The sequence below is a fragment of the Pomacea canaliculata genome, linkage group LG8 (genome assembly GCF_003073045.1).
Source record: "Pomacea canaliculata isolate SZHN2017 linkage group LG8, ASM307304v1, whole genome shotgun sequence".
Lineage (NCBI taxonomy): Eukaryota > Metazoa > Mollusca > Gastropoda > Architaenioglossa > Ampullariidae > Pomacea > Pomacea canaliculata.
The window spans coordinates 22,755,886-22,770,769 of record NC_037597.1 but is presented as its reverse complement, the minus strand read 5'-3'; the positions used below and the strand labels follow the sequence as shown (position 1 = coordinate 22,770,769).

General features: G+C 36.4%; 2 protein-coding genes across 53 annotated transcripts in view; one reads left to right on the top strand and one right to left on the bottom strand.

Annotated features, from left to right (window-relative positions):
* The window catches only part of LOC112569802 (basic proline-rich protein-like), a 44,593-nt gene that overhangs the window by 20,272 nt on the left and 9,437 nt on the right, over positions 1-14,884 (bottom strand). For 22 of the 43 annotated variants that reach the window (XM_025247729.1, XM_025247731.1, XM_025247742.1 and 19 more), the window contains 19 exons: positions 5,580-5,633; positions 5,290-5,318; positions 4,964-5,006; positions 4,751-4,804; positions 4,521-4,549; positions 4,113-4,155; positions 3,803-3,856; positions 3,519-3,547; positions 3,201-3,243; positions 2,925-2,978; positions 2,741-2,769; positions 2,334-2,376; positions 1,961-2,041; positions 1,694-1,722; positions 1,208-1,250; positions 840-893; positions 621-649; positions 384-426; positions 67-120 (listed from right to left, as the gene is read on the bottom strand). In XM_025247729.1, coding sequence (XP_025103514.1) covers positions 67-120; positions 384-426; positions 621-649; positions 840-893; positions 1,208-1,250; positions 1,694-1,722; positions 1,961-2,041; positions 2,334-2,376; positions 2,741-2,769; positions 2,925-2,978; positions 3,201-3,243; positions 3,519-3,547; positions 3,803-3,856; positions 4,113-4,155; positions 4,521-4,549; positions 4,751-4,804; positions 4,964-5,006; positions 5,290-5,318; positions 5,580-5,633 — 837 coding nt within the window. The remainder of the gene's footprint in view (positions 1-66; positions 121-383; positions 427-620; positions 650-839; positions 894-1,207; positions 1,251-1,693; positions 1,723-1,960; positions 2,042-2,333; positions 2,377-2,740; positions 2,770-2,924; positions 2,979-3,200; positions 3,244-3,518; positions 3,548-3,802; positions 3,857-4,112; positions 4,156-4,520; positions 4,550-4,750; positions 4,805-4,963; positions 5,007-5,289; positions 5,319-5,579; positions 5,634-14,884) is intronic. The other 21 variants (XM_025247730.1, XM_025247754.1, XM_025247737.1 and 18 more) reach the window with 20 other exon arrangements.
* LOC112569807 (basic salivary proline-rich protein 1-like) lies at positions 7,670-13,831 on the top strand. 10 transcript variants are annotated; one of them, XM_025247787.1, is made up of 19 exons: positions 7,670-7,786; positions 8,416-8,458; positions 8,905-8,958; positions 9,226-9,254; positions 9,538-9,580; positions 9,827-9,880; positions 10,085-10,113; positions 10,440-10,482; positions 10,743-10,796; positions 11,061-11,089; positions 11,375-11,417; positions 11,670-11,723; positions 11,897-11,925; positions 12,211-12,253; positions 12,495-12,548; positions 12,733-12,761; positions 13,127-13,169; positions 13,422-13,475; positions 13,661-13,831. In XM_025247787.1, exons 1-19 carry the CDS (start codon positions 7,718-7,720, stop codon positions 13,675-13,677), a joined length of 813 nt encoding a protein of 270 aa, XP_025103572.1. In that variant the 5' UTR covers positions 7,670-7,717; the 3' UTR covers positions 13,678-13,831. The 10 variants fall into 10 exon arrangements, with proteins under 10 accessions (XP_025103572.1, XP_025103575.1, XP_025103578.1 ...); XM_025247790.1 differs by lacking the exons at positions 9,226-9,254; positions 9,538-9,580; positions 9,827-9,880; XM_025247793.1 differs by lacking the exons at positions 9,538-9,580; positions 9,827-9,880; positions 10,085-10,113.

Below are 14,884 nucleotides of genomic sequence, written 5' to 3'. Positions count from 1 at the left end.
AGAGAGAGAGAGAAAGTAAGGAGAAAATTTCGAGTTTGAGATAAAAATACTGAAGTGAGTCTTTACCTCGTGGTGGTGGGACATCGCCAGTTGGCAAGGGACCAGTCGGTGGTGGAAGAACTTTTTAAAAAAAAAAACAGTATAAATATAAAAATAGAACGGAATATTTTATGTTTTTCCTCTTAAAAGTGTGCCTTTAGAACAGGCATATTACACTTGTAGGATATCAAACCAATAGGACTTTAAAACTTTACCATTTGTATAGCATATTCTTTGATAAATTGTTTTTTTCATAATTCAACATAACCACCAGGAGTAGAAGTATGAAATGGTGTTTATCGTAAACAAGTTTTTAAGGACTAATTGGAAAAATCTGGTCTCACCTAGTCCATCAGCACCAGTCGGTGGAGGACCTCCCCTGCCTCCCTGAAAAGTAGAATGTTTGTTTTCACATACACACTTTAAAAGGCTTCAGATGTCAAAACTTTGTGTGGTAGAATAGCAAAATCCACTTATTATTGCAAATCACAATAATATTAATCCTGGTTTTTTTAAGTTAAAAAAGTACACAAATTTATTTCATTTTCTATCGTCCTATATACAGTTAATCGTGTTATTACCTGGGGACCCCGCCTGCCTTGTCTTCCGTCTGAAAAAGAAAATGTTCGGTTAAACTCCATAGCAAAGCCATCATGATAAACATGAATTTGAACTAAGAATATAAAACGGATTCCGTGTTTTATTTCAAACCAGAGGTTATAAAGATGAGCGACTGTACTCTGTGAGTCAGGGTGAAAGTAGGAGAAATTATTACTAAGGTAAAAAAAATTGAAATTTACCTCGTGGTGGTGGGACATCGCCTGCTGGCTCAGGACCAGTTGGTGGTGGAAGAGCTTTGTTTAAAAAAAAAATCAAGCATTAAGAAAATAGAAAGTATCAGTGATTATTATTAGCTCTTTTAATAAAAAAAACCCCATCCGTTTCTTGAAAAAAATACATATATTTGCTTTTAGCCCAAACATGTTGAACATTTGACCCTTTTAAACAATATATTAAAATGCGTAGATAGATAATGAGTAATTGCATGGAAGTTTGTTTACATTTTATTTGCCTTTTCTTATTCAACATGGTCGGTGGGAGAGGACTCATTAATTGTTTCTAATTATAATCAATTTTTTTTAAATAAATGGCAAAACATTTTTTTTACCTAGTCCGTCGGCGCCAGTGGGTGGAGGACCACCTCTGCCTCCCTGAAAAAGAAAGATGGTTTGATTTGACATACATCAATCAAAATACTCTAGATTTCATTGGTTAAAATCAACTTTATTCGATACAATTCTATGTAACTAGGGCAATGAAAATCCTGAAAAGTGCAGGAGCAGCAAGAGAGTTTTTCAAACGCTTTGGTGAGATGATTGAAAACCATGTACAGTGTCAACTGCAATTCTCTAGAAGTTGACTAAGGGTGAAGATGAAGTTAGTAGTAGACAAGCTAGTTCGAATGATGCACTCGGACTTTGTCTACTTTTGTCAACAAAGTGCGCCAATATGTCACAATCTTCTTCTGCATAACCCCTTTTTCATACTGTCTTCTGTTGTATTCTTATCTCTGCCATACTTACTACTACTTTTTAGAAACGCTTCAGTGACTCATTAACTACAGTTCTGTATGTGAATGTTATGTTTTCATTACCCGAGGAGCTTCCCTGGGTTGTCTTCCACCTGAAACATCAAATGACAATTAAATTGATATATCACAGCAACAACAGCATGGAAGAAAATAAAACTAAGCATGCATTCAAAGTAGCATCTTGAAGCTGATTCAGCGCAAAGGTAAAAGACTAAGTACATTTGAGTGCATACATATCTACATTCATGGGGTAGACAGCTTGAGTGGGAAAGGGTAGAGCAGTGATGTAGCTTAGGTGAAGACACTGTCTGTGCTGGACTAAACATTTACCTCGTGGTGGTGGGACATCGCCTGTTGGCTGAGGACCTAGGGGTTCTCCAGTTGGTTCGGGTCCAGTTGGTGGTGGAAGAACTTGAGAGGAGACAAAGAGACATATTAGAATCTACTGTTGTTGGTAAACAAGAAAACATGTCTTAAACTTTGTTTATTTCACATTTTGTGTTTAAAAATTTTTTTTGAAAAATCTTGCTGCCCTTACCTTTACTATTATTATTGTTATTATTGTTGCTATTGTTATTATTTGTTTATAGATTTTTGTACCTAGTAGGCATTCTTTACAAGATCCATTAGAACCAGCAAAGTAAAACAGGTTAATTGTTTATTTAAAGAAGTGTTTTCATCAAGAAAATGACAAAATTTTTACCTAGTCCGTCGGCACCGGTCGGTGGGGGACCACCTCTGCCTCCCTGATAAAAGTACATTTTCATGAAAACATGCATTCGTCAGGTGTTGGTGTCTTAATTTCAAATTTATTCCAAAAGCTTGTTAGATTCGACAAATGGTTTCTTGTTTATACCTCAAATTCTTTACAAAGTAAAATAACATAAACTTATTAAATTATTACCGCTATGAATCCATTGACAAAGGCTTCTTAAACTGTTTGTTTCATCTTTAACTTTTCGCCGCCTTTTCAAATTATTACAAGATGCATCAGATTTTATCTTTATTGCACATGTTATGTTTAATTCCCAAATTCCAAAAAATATCAAAGGTATTAAAACTCTATAAATACAAAAATTACAAAAATTTGTTAAATAATTGTGTCGTTACCCGAGGACCCTGCCTGCCTTGTCTTCCATCTGAAAAAAATGTGGGTTCAAATTAAATATGTCAAACAATGTCAGTGATTATTTTGAAATCCATGACAGACTAATGATGTGCAACTGTTCACAATAAAACAGGGAGTCGGATAAAAAATTAACTTGAAGGTAACAAGACTAAAGTTAGTCTTTACCTCTTGGTGGTGGGACATCGCCTGTTGGCTCAGGACCAGTCGGTGGTGGAAGAGCTTTCAGAAAAAAAGCACAAAAGCAAAGCAATACAGTAAATGTATGATTTAATATTATTTTTAGTGCATCCATACGCTTTTAACATAAGCATGACAAAAAATTTAAGCAATATATTAAAATTCATATATAGGTAATAATTGATGGTATTTTTTAAATTACATTTACTTGTTAAGTGATTCAGCATGGTCATTAGGTTACTTCTTCTATAAAATCTACTTTACCTAGTCCGTCGGCACCAGTTGGAGGAGGACCACCTCTAAATCCCTGAAAGGTAGAGTGTGGTGTAATTACACATCATTATTTTAAAATACTGAACAAATATAAATTGCTGCAGATATCATTAGTTCAAATTAACTTTGTGCTATAACAGAAAAAATTATTTGTTTACTGTACTTTTACTTTCATACCCACTTTTATATTTCTTACATAATAATAATATTTGCCTCACTTCACTTACGAAACTTAAAAGATACCAAAGTTTGTAACAATATATAGCGACTCAGTAATTATTGCCCTGAGGGAATTAATTGTATTTTTACCCGGGGAGCTTCCCTAGGTTGTCTGCCACCTGAAACAGAAATTGAGAAATAAGTTATTCCAGACATAGTTACAAAGAAGAAAAATAGAAAACTAAACATGGATTGAAAGCTGAAACTCTGTTAGTGCTTCCTCTAAAGGACTAGGCAATAAGGTATATGACTTAGTCAACCTGAGTGCATGCTCGTCTACATCCATGACAACGAGGTAGACAACATGAGGTGGACATAAGGATGAGTGATGTTGTTGAGGTGAAAATACTGACTGGACTGGACTGAGAATTTACCTCGTGGTGGTGGGACATCGCCTGTTGGTTCAGGACCAGTCGGTGGTGGAAGAGCTTTTAGAAAAAAAGCAAAAAATTAAATAAATAAATTGCAGTTAATAGTATTAGTCTTCAATAATACTTTAATACCTCTTTAAAGCGACATATTAAAATGCACTGATGTGTGACATCCGATCGCTTGTATGTTTGTTTAAACAGCCACTTAGATTGGTGGTTGGGATTAAGTGTAATCAGAAGGAAAGAAAACAATTATTGCTGTTTACTATAAACATGCTTTTGAAAACAAAAATGAACTAAAATGTCTCTTTACCTAGTCCATCAGCACCAGTCGGGGGTGGACCACCTCTGCCTCCCTAAAAGGAAGATGTAGATGTTAACAGACACATTTCAAATGCTGCAGATAGTAAATCAACTTTGTGTTCTAAAGTTGAAAAAATTAACTGGTTTTTACATCATATTCACATACATCTGGCGAAAAAAAAAAAGAAAAATAGTTCAAATAAAAGAGTTATTAAGTAGTCTGTTCATGTCTTTTACGATTAACTGATAATTTTCATTTCTTTATCACTTTTATAGCGCCTTTCATCTTTCTTTTTCAAACTCTACCCCAGCCTCATTTCGATCTCCTCTTTAGCAACACTTCATGTTTATCAAAAGTTGTTAACAATGTTGATTTTCTCAACAAATATGTCTCTGTGTGAATTAAATATGTTATTACCCGTGGACCTTCCCTGCCTTGTCTTGCATCTGGAAAAGCAAATGTTAAATGAAACTTTATTGTCAATGCATAAACAAAATTAAACTAAACCTGGATTTAAATAAAGATATCAAACAACTGCAAATAGATTTTTTTAAGGCTGAAGACATAAAGATAAGTGAGTATACACTATGAAACAGGAATCAGGACAAATAACGACTTGAAGGTAAAACATTGAAGTTAGTCTTTACCTCGTGGTGGTGGGACATCGCCTGTTGGCTCAGGACCAGTCGGTGGTGGAAGAGCTTTTCAAACACACAGAAGTTAATCTTGACATTTTAAAAAATGTGTACAAAGAAATAGATAGGTAATAATTAATTAGTTATAAATTTGTTAAAATAACATTCTCGTTTTAGTGAATCAACGTCATCACTAGGTTACTAATTGGCAAAAATCTGGTTTACCTAGTCCGTCGGCACCAGTTGGAGGAGGACCACCTCTAAATCCCTGAAAGTTAACGTGGGTTGTAAGTACACATCATTATTTTAAAACACTGCACAAATACAAAATACTTCATATATGTTAGTTCAAATTAACCTTGTATGATGTAAAACAAATCCATTTCATGATTTGTTTCTTGTACTTTTATTTTTATACTGATCTGCTTATTTCTTATGTAATAGTTTGTCTCTGATGGCTGTGTACTAACTTCAAAGACATCAAAGCTTGTAACACTATTTAGCAACTCAGCATTTATTTATTGCCCCGAGTGAATTAAATGTATTTTTACCCGAGGGGCTTCCCTAGGTTGTCTGCCACCTGAAACAGAAATTGATAAATTAACTAATTTCACACAAAGTTACAGAAAAGGAAAAATAAACATCCAAACGTGGATTAAAAGTAGCATGTATCTCTTTTAGTGCTTACTCTAATGGACTAAGCAATAAGGTATGTGATTTAGTTAACCTGTGTGCATGATCGTCTACATCCATGACAGCGAGGTAGACAACATGAGGTGGACATAAGGATGAGTGATGTTGTTGAGGTGAAAACACTGACTGGACTGGACTGAGAATTTACCTCGTGGTGGTGGGACATCGCCTGTTGGCTCAGGACCAGTCGGTGGTGGAAGAGCTGTAAAAAAACAAAAATATAAGCATTAAAGAAATATAAAGTAGCATCAACTATTGTGAGTCTTCTAGAATCTCACTGATACTTCCTTAAGCAACGTATTAAATGCATCATCGGGTAATACTGGATTGCTTTACTTTTGGTAAAAGTAGATTTGTTGCTGTGATTAAGCTTTGTTAGCAGGAGAGAAATCACTAATTGTTGTTTATTGTAAACAAATCTTTGAAAATAGAAATTAGCTAAAATCTCCGAGTCATTATGTGATTACTGTAAAACTTGACCTTTCAGGTTGAGAGATGTATAATACTAAAATAATTTTTCCTGTCCTTACACCGCTTCACATGATAAAGAAATGGAAAATAATTGTTGATTGTTAATTATTAAATGCTACTTCTTGTAGAAGAGAAAATTGGCATGGACAAAATATATCGCCTTTACCTAGTCCGTCGGCGCCTGTTGGTGGGGGGCCACCTCTGCCTCCCTGAAAACATAACCAGCGTAAGTAAAGTTTGACAGAATAATACAGATATCATGAGTAAAGAGATATTCTAGGAAAAGGGACGTGAATAAATTAGATTATATATTAACACTGGACCATACATAATTTTTGTTAATGATATATTGGTGTTGTAAGTGATGTCTTTAACTGATAAAGAGCAAACACGGTGTCCTTCATGCCATCTAAAGTCACATGATTAATTACATAAACTCAAATATAAACTTACTGGAGGTGGAGCTCGTGCCTCTGAGAGGACACTGAAGACAAGGACAGCGATCAGAAGAGTGATTCTCATGATGAACGTCCTCGGGAGACCAGACAACGATGTCGGTGCAACGGTCCGGATGTCTCAACACGGCCACAGCCTCGGCTTTTATACCTGCGGGACCTGCTCACCTGTCTGCTCACCTGTCTGCTCACCTGTCTGCTTACCTGGTCAACGTTAGGCGTCTCTGCTGTGGACATTCGATACGAGTTGTCTCCACTTTCTGTTCACTGACACGGGGAGACAACTGAGAAGACGTGACGCGCTTTCCCACGGCATCATGAGTCAAACTGTGGACAACTGTAGAGTCTTGTTGCCTCCGAGAGGCCGACATCTGTTGGGTGCGCTGGACATGGAAACATGCCAATGAATTTCCCGAAAGGCAGCAATCTTAGAATAAAGTATAATAAACGTAGCTTTTATATCAGTAAATACTGTATGCTCTGGTCAAAGTGTGTGTGTGTGTGTGCGCGTGTGTGTGTGTGTGCATTTCATTAGTTGATCAGAAATATCTTTGGCAAGTCATCGTGTGATAGTATGAGTCTCTCCCTAGCCGTTGCTCAGATAAAATGGGCAATTCTAGTCTGTGTTACAGCCCTGATTGACTGTAAAAAAGAAATATCACATGCACAATCATTTTACGCAATTGTAATGCTTGTAACTGTATTATCAACTGAGGGCACATGGGAATAAGGTTAATTTACACACACATCAGCATCATCATCATCATCATCACTCTAAATGACCTCATCCCTTCTTTGCATGTAAACCGTAGAAATGAAATTATCCCTGCATCAGCATTTTTGTTTTTCACATGTATTCGTTTGCGTTACAAAATCCGAAAAAATATTTGATTGATTGTAACCCCTTCACACGCATCTGCTTCTCACATAGGATAAAGGTGTCCCCGTGTGGAAAAACTCCAGGTGTACGTTAAATGCTTCTGTATTAGTTTGACTGAAATTATTTAAATTGCCGTGTTTCGTGTGAATGTTACCTTCTGCTACGGTATATGTTAGTTATATGTCCAGCTCACCATACAGATGTCGGCTTCTCGGAGGCAACAAGACTCTAGAGTTGTCCACGGTTTGCGTCATGATGCCTTGGGAAAGCGCGTCACGTCTTCTCAGTTGTCTCCCCGTGTCAGTTAGCAGAAACTGGAGACAACTCGTATCGAATGTCCACAGCAAAGACGTCTAACGTTGACCAGGTAAGCACGCAGGTGAGCAGGTCCCGCAGGTATAAAAGCCGAGGCTGTGGCCGTGTTGAGGCATCCGGACCGTTGCACCGACATCGTTGTCTGGTCTCCCGAGGACGTTCATCATGAGAATCACCCTTCTGATCGCTGTCCTTGTCTTCGCCGTCCTCTCAGAGGCACGAGCTCCACCTCCAGTAAGTTTATAATTGAGTTTATGTAAATAATTATATGACTTTTTGAAAGTCATAAGTAGCACCGATACTGCTCTACAGATGTGACACGTGGACTCTGCTCGCCGAGATACAAAGAAGCCAGGCATTCTAGAGCAAGCTGCTCCTGATCTCATACAAAGAACATAGAACCAATGACTTTGTACGAAACACGGTTGCCACACTCGCAGGACACCAGCAACCTCTACTTTCAGCAGTCAAGCGACATAAGCTGTTCTTTTTCGGTCAAATGACCCGGCACCACATCCTGTCGATGACTATCCTTCAAGGAACCTTGGAGGGTAGTCGAGACTGCGGTGACACACAAAAAAAAACTGTATACTTCAAAGACTGTACTGGTCGTCCTGTACAAGACCACATGACTGTCCCCCACAGTAGGCAAGAGTGAAGGGCCCGGTCAGCTTCCGCTTCCCTCTATGTGCTCCCCCCAACGACAAGTGCCGGTCAATGGACTGACTGATTCACTTCCTGTTTATTTTGATAAAATATTATCTTAGAAATTTGTTATTATTTTTTCTTTTTCTAGCATATCAGTTCACTCATAACAACTATATTATTTTGTCAAAATTTACTTACGCTGGTTACGTTTTCAGGGAGGAAGAGGTGGCCCCCCACCAACAGGTGCCGACGGACTAGGTAAAGGCGCTGTATTTTGTGTATGCCAATTTTCTCTTTTGCAAAGAAGCAACATTTAATAATTAGTAATAAACATCAATTAATGTTTTACCATATCTCATCAAACAGTGCAAGGGCAGGAAAAATGTATTTTCACGTTTGACATCTCTCAGCTTGAAAGGTCGAATTTTACAGTGATTACAGAATGATTAGGAGATTTTAGCTAATTTGTCTTTTCAAAATGCTGTTAACAATACACAACAATTAGTTATTTCTCTCATGCTAGCTACGCCAAGTCGTATAAACAAATTTATTTTAACAAAAATTACAAGCAATCCGATATTACTACTGATGCATTTAATACGTTGCTTAAAAATTTATTACTGAGTCAGTGAAATTTAATACGACTAATAATAGTTGATGCTACTTTAATTTTCTTTAATTCTGGTATTTTTCTTTTTTTACAGCTCTTCCACCACCGACAGGTCCTGAGCCAACAGGCGATGTCCCACCACCACGAGGTAAATTCTCAGTCCAGTCCAGTCAGTATTTTCACCTCAACAACATCACTCATCCTTATGTCCACCTCATGTTGTCTACCTCGCTGTCATGGATGTAGACGAGCATGCACTCATGTTAACTAAGTCACATACCTTATTGCTTAGTCCATTAAATTAAACAACAAAAGAGTTTCAACTCCTTTAATTTTATCCTCGTTCAGATGTTTATTTTCTTCCTTCTCTGTAACTATGACATGAAATTACTTTATTTGTCATTTTCTGTTTCAGGTGGACGACAACCTAGGGAAGCTCCTCGGGTAAAAATACGATTAATTCACTCAGGGCAATAAATGCTGAGTTGCTAAATAGTGTTACAAGCTTTGATGTCTTTGAAGTTTCTGAAACGTAGTATGAAGTGAGGCAGAGACAAAACTATTACTTGAGAAGTAAGGAAGTCGGTATAAAAAAAAAAAGTGGGTATTTTTTTTTTTTTTACATTATCGCACAAAGTTAACTTGAACTAATGATGTTTGCAGAATTTTGTATTTGTTTAGTATTTTAAAATAATAATGTGTACTAACATCCCACTCTACCTTTCAGGGATTTAGAGGCGGTCCTCCCCCGACTGGTGCCGACGGACTAGGTAAACAAGATTTGTTTCAATAAGCAACTTACTTATCATGTTGAATCACTCAAAAGCGTAATTTCAACAAATTTATAACCAGTCAACTATTAACTGTCATACAAATAAATGCATTAAATATATTACCTAAACTGTAAAGGTCACCTTGTTTGCTATACTTATGGTAAATACAAGCGTATAGTTTTAAAAACAAACTTAGTCGATCCTACTTTTACTATAACACTTCGCGTGTGTGTGTTTAAACAGCTCTACCTCCACCCACTGGTCCTGAGCCAACAGGCGATGTCCCACCACCACGAGGTAAAGACTAACTTCAGTATTTTTACCTTCAAGTCATTCTTTGTCCTACTTCCTGTTTCATAGTGAACAACCGCTTATTTTTATGTCCTCTGAGGTAAAAAAAAATCACTGAAGCTGCTTCATTACTTTAATTTTAATCTACGTTTATTTTAATTTTCGTTTGTGACTTGGCAATGAAGTTTTATTTAATATTTGCTTTTTCAGATGCAAGACAAGGCAGGGAAGGTCCACGGGTAATAAAATATTTAGTTCACACAGTGACATATTTGTTGAGAAAATCAACAGTATTAACAACTTTTGATAAAAATGCAGTGTTTCCAAAGAACAAGACGAAATATGCCTGGGGTAGAGTTTTGATAAAGAAAAGCTATTCGTGAAAAACATCAACAGACTATTTATTGAACTCAATTTTTCCTTTTTTTACCTTTTTATCCTCAAGATTTATATTCTTATAATGTAAACGAAACAGTCAAACTTTTTCAATTTTAGAACACAAAGTGGATTTACTATCTGCAACATTTGAAATGTGTCTGCTAACATCTAACATCTTTGTTTTTAGGGAGGCAGAGGTGGTCCTCCACCGACTGGTGCTGATGGACTAGGTAAAGCAACATTTGAGTCATTTTTGTTTTCAAAAACTTCTTTACATTAAACAACAATTATTGTTTCCTTTTTTGCTGATTACACTGAGTCACAACAACAAATTTAAGTAGCTTTTAAAGCAAAAATACAAGCGATCCGATGTTACCTACTAAACATTTTAATATGCCGCTTAAGAAGGTATTAGTGCATTATTTAGGACTAAGAATATTAAATGCAACTATTTATCTATTTGATGCTTTTAATTATTCCCTTTTTACAGCTCTTCCACCACCGACTGGTCCTGAGCCAACAGGCGATGTCCCACCACCACGAGGTAAACTCTCAGTCCAGTCCAGTCAGTGTTTTCACCTCAACAACATCACGCATGCTTCTGTCCACCTCATGTTGTCTACCTCGCTGTCATGGATGTAGACAAGCATGCACTCAGGTTGACCAAGACACTTACCCTGTTTCCAAGTCGATTGGAGGAAAAACTAGAAGAGTTTCATCTCGTTACTTTTAATCCACGTTTAGATTTTTATTTTCATTTTTTGTAACTATGACATGAATTTACTTTATTTGTCATTTTCTGTTTCAGGTGGCAGACAACCTAGGGAAGCTCCTCGGGTAAAAATACAATTAATTCACTCAGGGCAATAATTACTGAATCCCTTAAAAATAGTGTTACAAGCTGTGATTTTTGTAAAGTTTCTAAAAGGTAGTACTCAATGAGACAGAGACATAACTATTACGTGAGAAATATCGAAGGGATGAAAATAAAAGTACAGAAAAGAAGTAAATTTTATTAAGCTATCGTGCAAAGATAATCTGAACCTATTATATCTGAAGCTATATGTATATGTGCAGTATTTAATATAATGATGTATACTTACACTACACGTTACCTTTCAGGGTGGAAGACGAGGTCCTCCTCCAACTGGTGCCGACGGTCTAGGTAAACAAGATTATTGCCAAATTTTTTGTTTCAATAACGTGTTTACAATAATCAACAATCTTTACTTACTCTCCTGCTGATTACACTGAATCACAAAGCAAATGTTATTCAGACAAATTTACATTCAATCCAATAGCATATTGATGAACTGTAATACGTGTCTTCAAAAAAAGTTTTAGTGTATTTGTGAAACTTATCACTCATAGACGTCTATGCTACTTCCAATTTCTTTAATACCTTGTTGTTTCACAGCTCTTCCACCACCGACTGGTCCTGAGCCAACAGGCGATGTCCCACCACCACGAGGTAAAGACACAACCACTTCCTGTCTCACATTGCTCTGTCTCACATGTCCTTTGAATCAAAACAAAACAATGAAGCAAATTTATAATGTTTATTTCAAACCAATGTTTACTGTACGTTTTGTGTTCGAGTTTGTAATGTAGTGAGTTTATTTAATTTGATGTTTGCTATTTCAGGTGGAAGACAACCCAGGGAAGCTCCTCGGGTAAAGAAACACGATTCATTCAGGCAGCGAAATAATTGCTGTCTTTAAATAGTGTTTACAATCTTTAAGTTACTATAAGTTTCTAAAACATAGTAGCAAGAGACAGAGGCAGAGCTGTTACATAAAAGATATGGAAGTCGGTATGAAAATAAAAGTACAAGAAATAAGTGAACTTATATGTTATAGCACAAAGTAAATTTTAGTTAATATTATCTCAAGTATTTCTTAGTTGTGCAGTCTTTTAGAATAATGATGTGTACTTACACCACATGTTACTTTTATCAGGGATTCAGAGGAGGTCCACCACCGACCGGTGCCGACGGACTAGGTAAACAAGATTTTAGCAAATAAAGAAACCTACTTATCATATTGAATCACTTAACAAGCAAATATAATTTTTTGAAAATTACAATAAATTATTTCCTTTATAGTCATTTCAAGATATTGTTTAAAATGTCAGTTTTCTCTTGCTTAGCATACATGTGCTAAAAGCCTATGTACTTTTTAAAATTTAATAATAGTCGATCCTACATTTACTCAACAACTTTTTGTGTGATTTTTATTTAAAGTTCTTCCACCACCGACTGGTCCTCAGCCAACAGGAGATTTCCTACCACCACGAGGTAAATATTAACTTAAATCTTTTTACCTTTGAAATATTATTTGTCCGACTTCTATTTAATAGTTCACAGTTGCATATCTTTATGTCTTTTGTATTTTAAAAACTCAAGGAAGTTAGTTCATAACTTTAATTCAAATCCATTTTAACTTAAGCAATCACGTTTAATTTAACATTTGCTTTTTCAGATGCAAGACAAGGCAGGGAAGGTCCTCGGGTAATAACATATCTAATTCACACAGTGACATATTTGTTGAGTCATTCAAGGGTGTTGATTATTTTTGTATTTATAAACATGCAGTGTTGCTAAAGAGCAAGACAAGTTATGGTTGGGGTAGAGTTTTGACAAAGAAATAGGAAAGGCGTAAGCGATGGTGATAAGCAAATGAATATCATCAGTTACTGGTTAAAGACATTAAATAAACTCATCCTAGTTTTACTTTTGAAAAGCCTTTTCTTCACATGATCTGTATTATTATGATGTAAAGCAAACAATGAGTGTTTCTGTTTTAGAACACAAAGTTGATTTACTATCTGCATAATTTGAAGTATGTATCCTAACACCTGACATCTTTATTTCAGGGAGGCAGAGGTGGTCCTCCGCCGACTGGTGCTGACGGACTAGGTAAACCAGATTTTAGTCAATGTCTGATTTCAAAAACTTGTTTCAATTACAACAATTATTGTTTCCTGTTAATTACACTGAATCACAAAAACCAAATCTAATTTAAACAAACTTACAAACAATTAGATATTACCTTTTACTGCATGTTAATATATTGCCTGAATAAATTATTAGTGTATTAGTTAACTAAAGACTAATAAAAGTCGACACTACTTACGCTTTCTTTAATGCTTGTATTTTTCTTTCTGAAAGCTCTTCCACCACCAACTGGTCCTGAGCCAACAGGTGATGTCCCACCACCACGAGGTAAAGACTCACTTCACAACCACTTCCTTCCTGTCTCACATTGCTTTGTCTAACGTGTCCTTTGAACAATAATAATAAAACAATGAAGCACGTTTATAATGTTAATTTAAAATCGATGTTTACTGTAAGTTTGTTGTGGCTTTGTAATGTAGTGAGTTTATTTTGTTTACTATTTGCTGTTTCAGGTGGAAGACAAGCCTAAGATGATTGGGTCAGTTGATCGAGGACATGTTGGACAACAAAGTTGATTCTTTACATCGAAGCTGATTTCTAGCAGACTAAACTGTCTGGTGTCTATAACGACAGAACTGTACTGTAAGAATCCACTTTCCAAAATAAAGAATCACTGAAATACACTTCAATGTTTGTATTTTGTGTTTGTGTTTGAAAAACGTAGCAGCAGACGACTAACAGGTGACCACTATTAATGTCTGCTGCAGATGATGGTTGGGATGTTGACATTAGTGAGTTCATTAATATTCAGCCACTGAGCCGAACGTTTTGTGTTCTCTTTGTTCTGTTCACACGTGGAGTGCTCATTGGTCTACGTTCTTTATTCTCCTCGTCGCTCTACACAAATAAACCTCAAATATCAAAATAAACAAAAATAAACAAACAGGAAACAAAACTTTAAAAAAAGGACTGAGGGGATGGCAATGCTTTTCTCAGAAGTCCTTGTAAATTTTCGTTAACATGTTGACACGACTTCCGGCACGTGACTGGTTCCACTGATACCCGAACAACTAAATGTCTGGGTACCGCTGGACATGTTGCACATGGAGGACGCTGGACTACAGAATAAGGCAGGTAGGCAGGTAGACAGGTAGACAGACAATAAGGATGGAATGTAGCTGTGCACTTCTTTAAATGACTTAAATGAGTGGCCCCCACACCATACTGAGAGTCTCGGGTCTCAGTTACTGGAAGGATATCTTAGTTGATCTTTGATTCTGTAGTTTCCTTGGACAATAGTTCTAAAGTTTTGTATTTAACAATGACAGATTTTAAACAGGAGACGGGAAATATATTAATCATGTTAACTGGTAACACTAAGGTGAAGGTGGAGATACTAAGCAGATTAACTGGTAAAAGTGAAAAACGTATTCCTGTTCTGTTAGAAATATGGATAGAGATGCAAAGACTGGTTGATTGATTGACTAATTGACCGACAGGTACTGCACATCATGATAGTTAACTTAGAGGGAAGTGCTGGATATCATCAAGGAGGCAAAGAATATTACAAGGACAAAGTCGAGTTGATGTTCAGTGTCTACCTCAGGACTGAATGTAATGATGTTACTTCTATAACCTTGTTAACTGCATTGTAAACCCTCTTTAAAACTTGTGGAACTTGTGGGCGTTGGTGATCGTGATTAACCCAATATGCTAAATTCTTTCTATACCCTCTT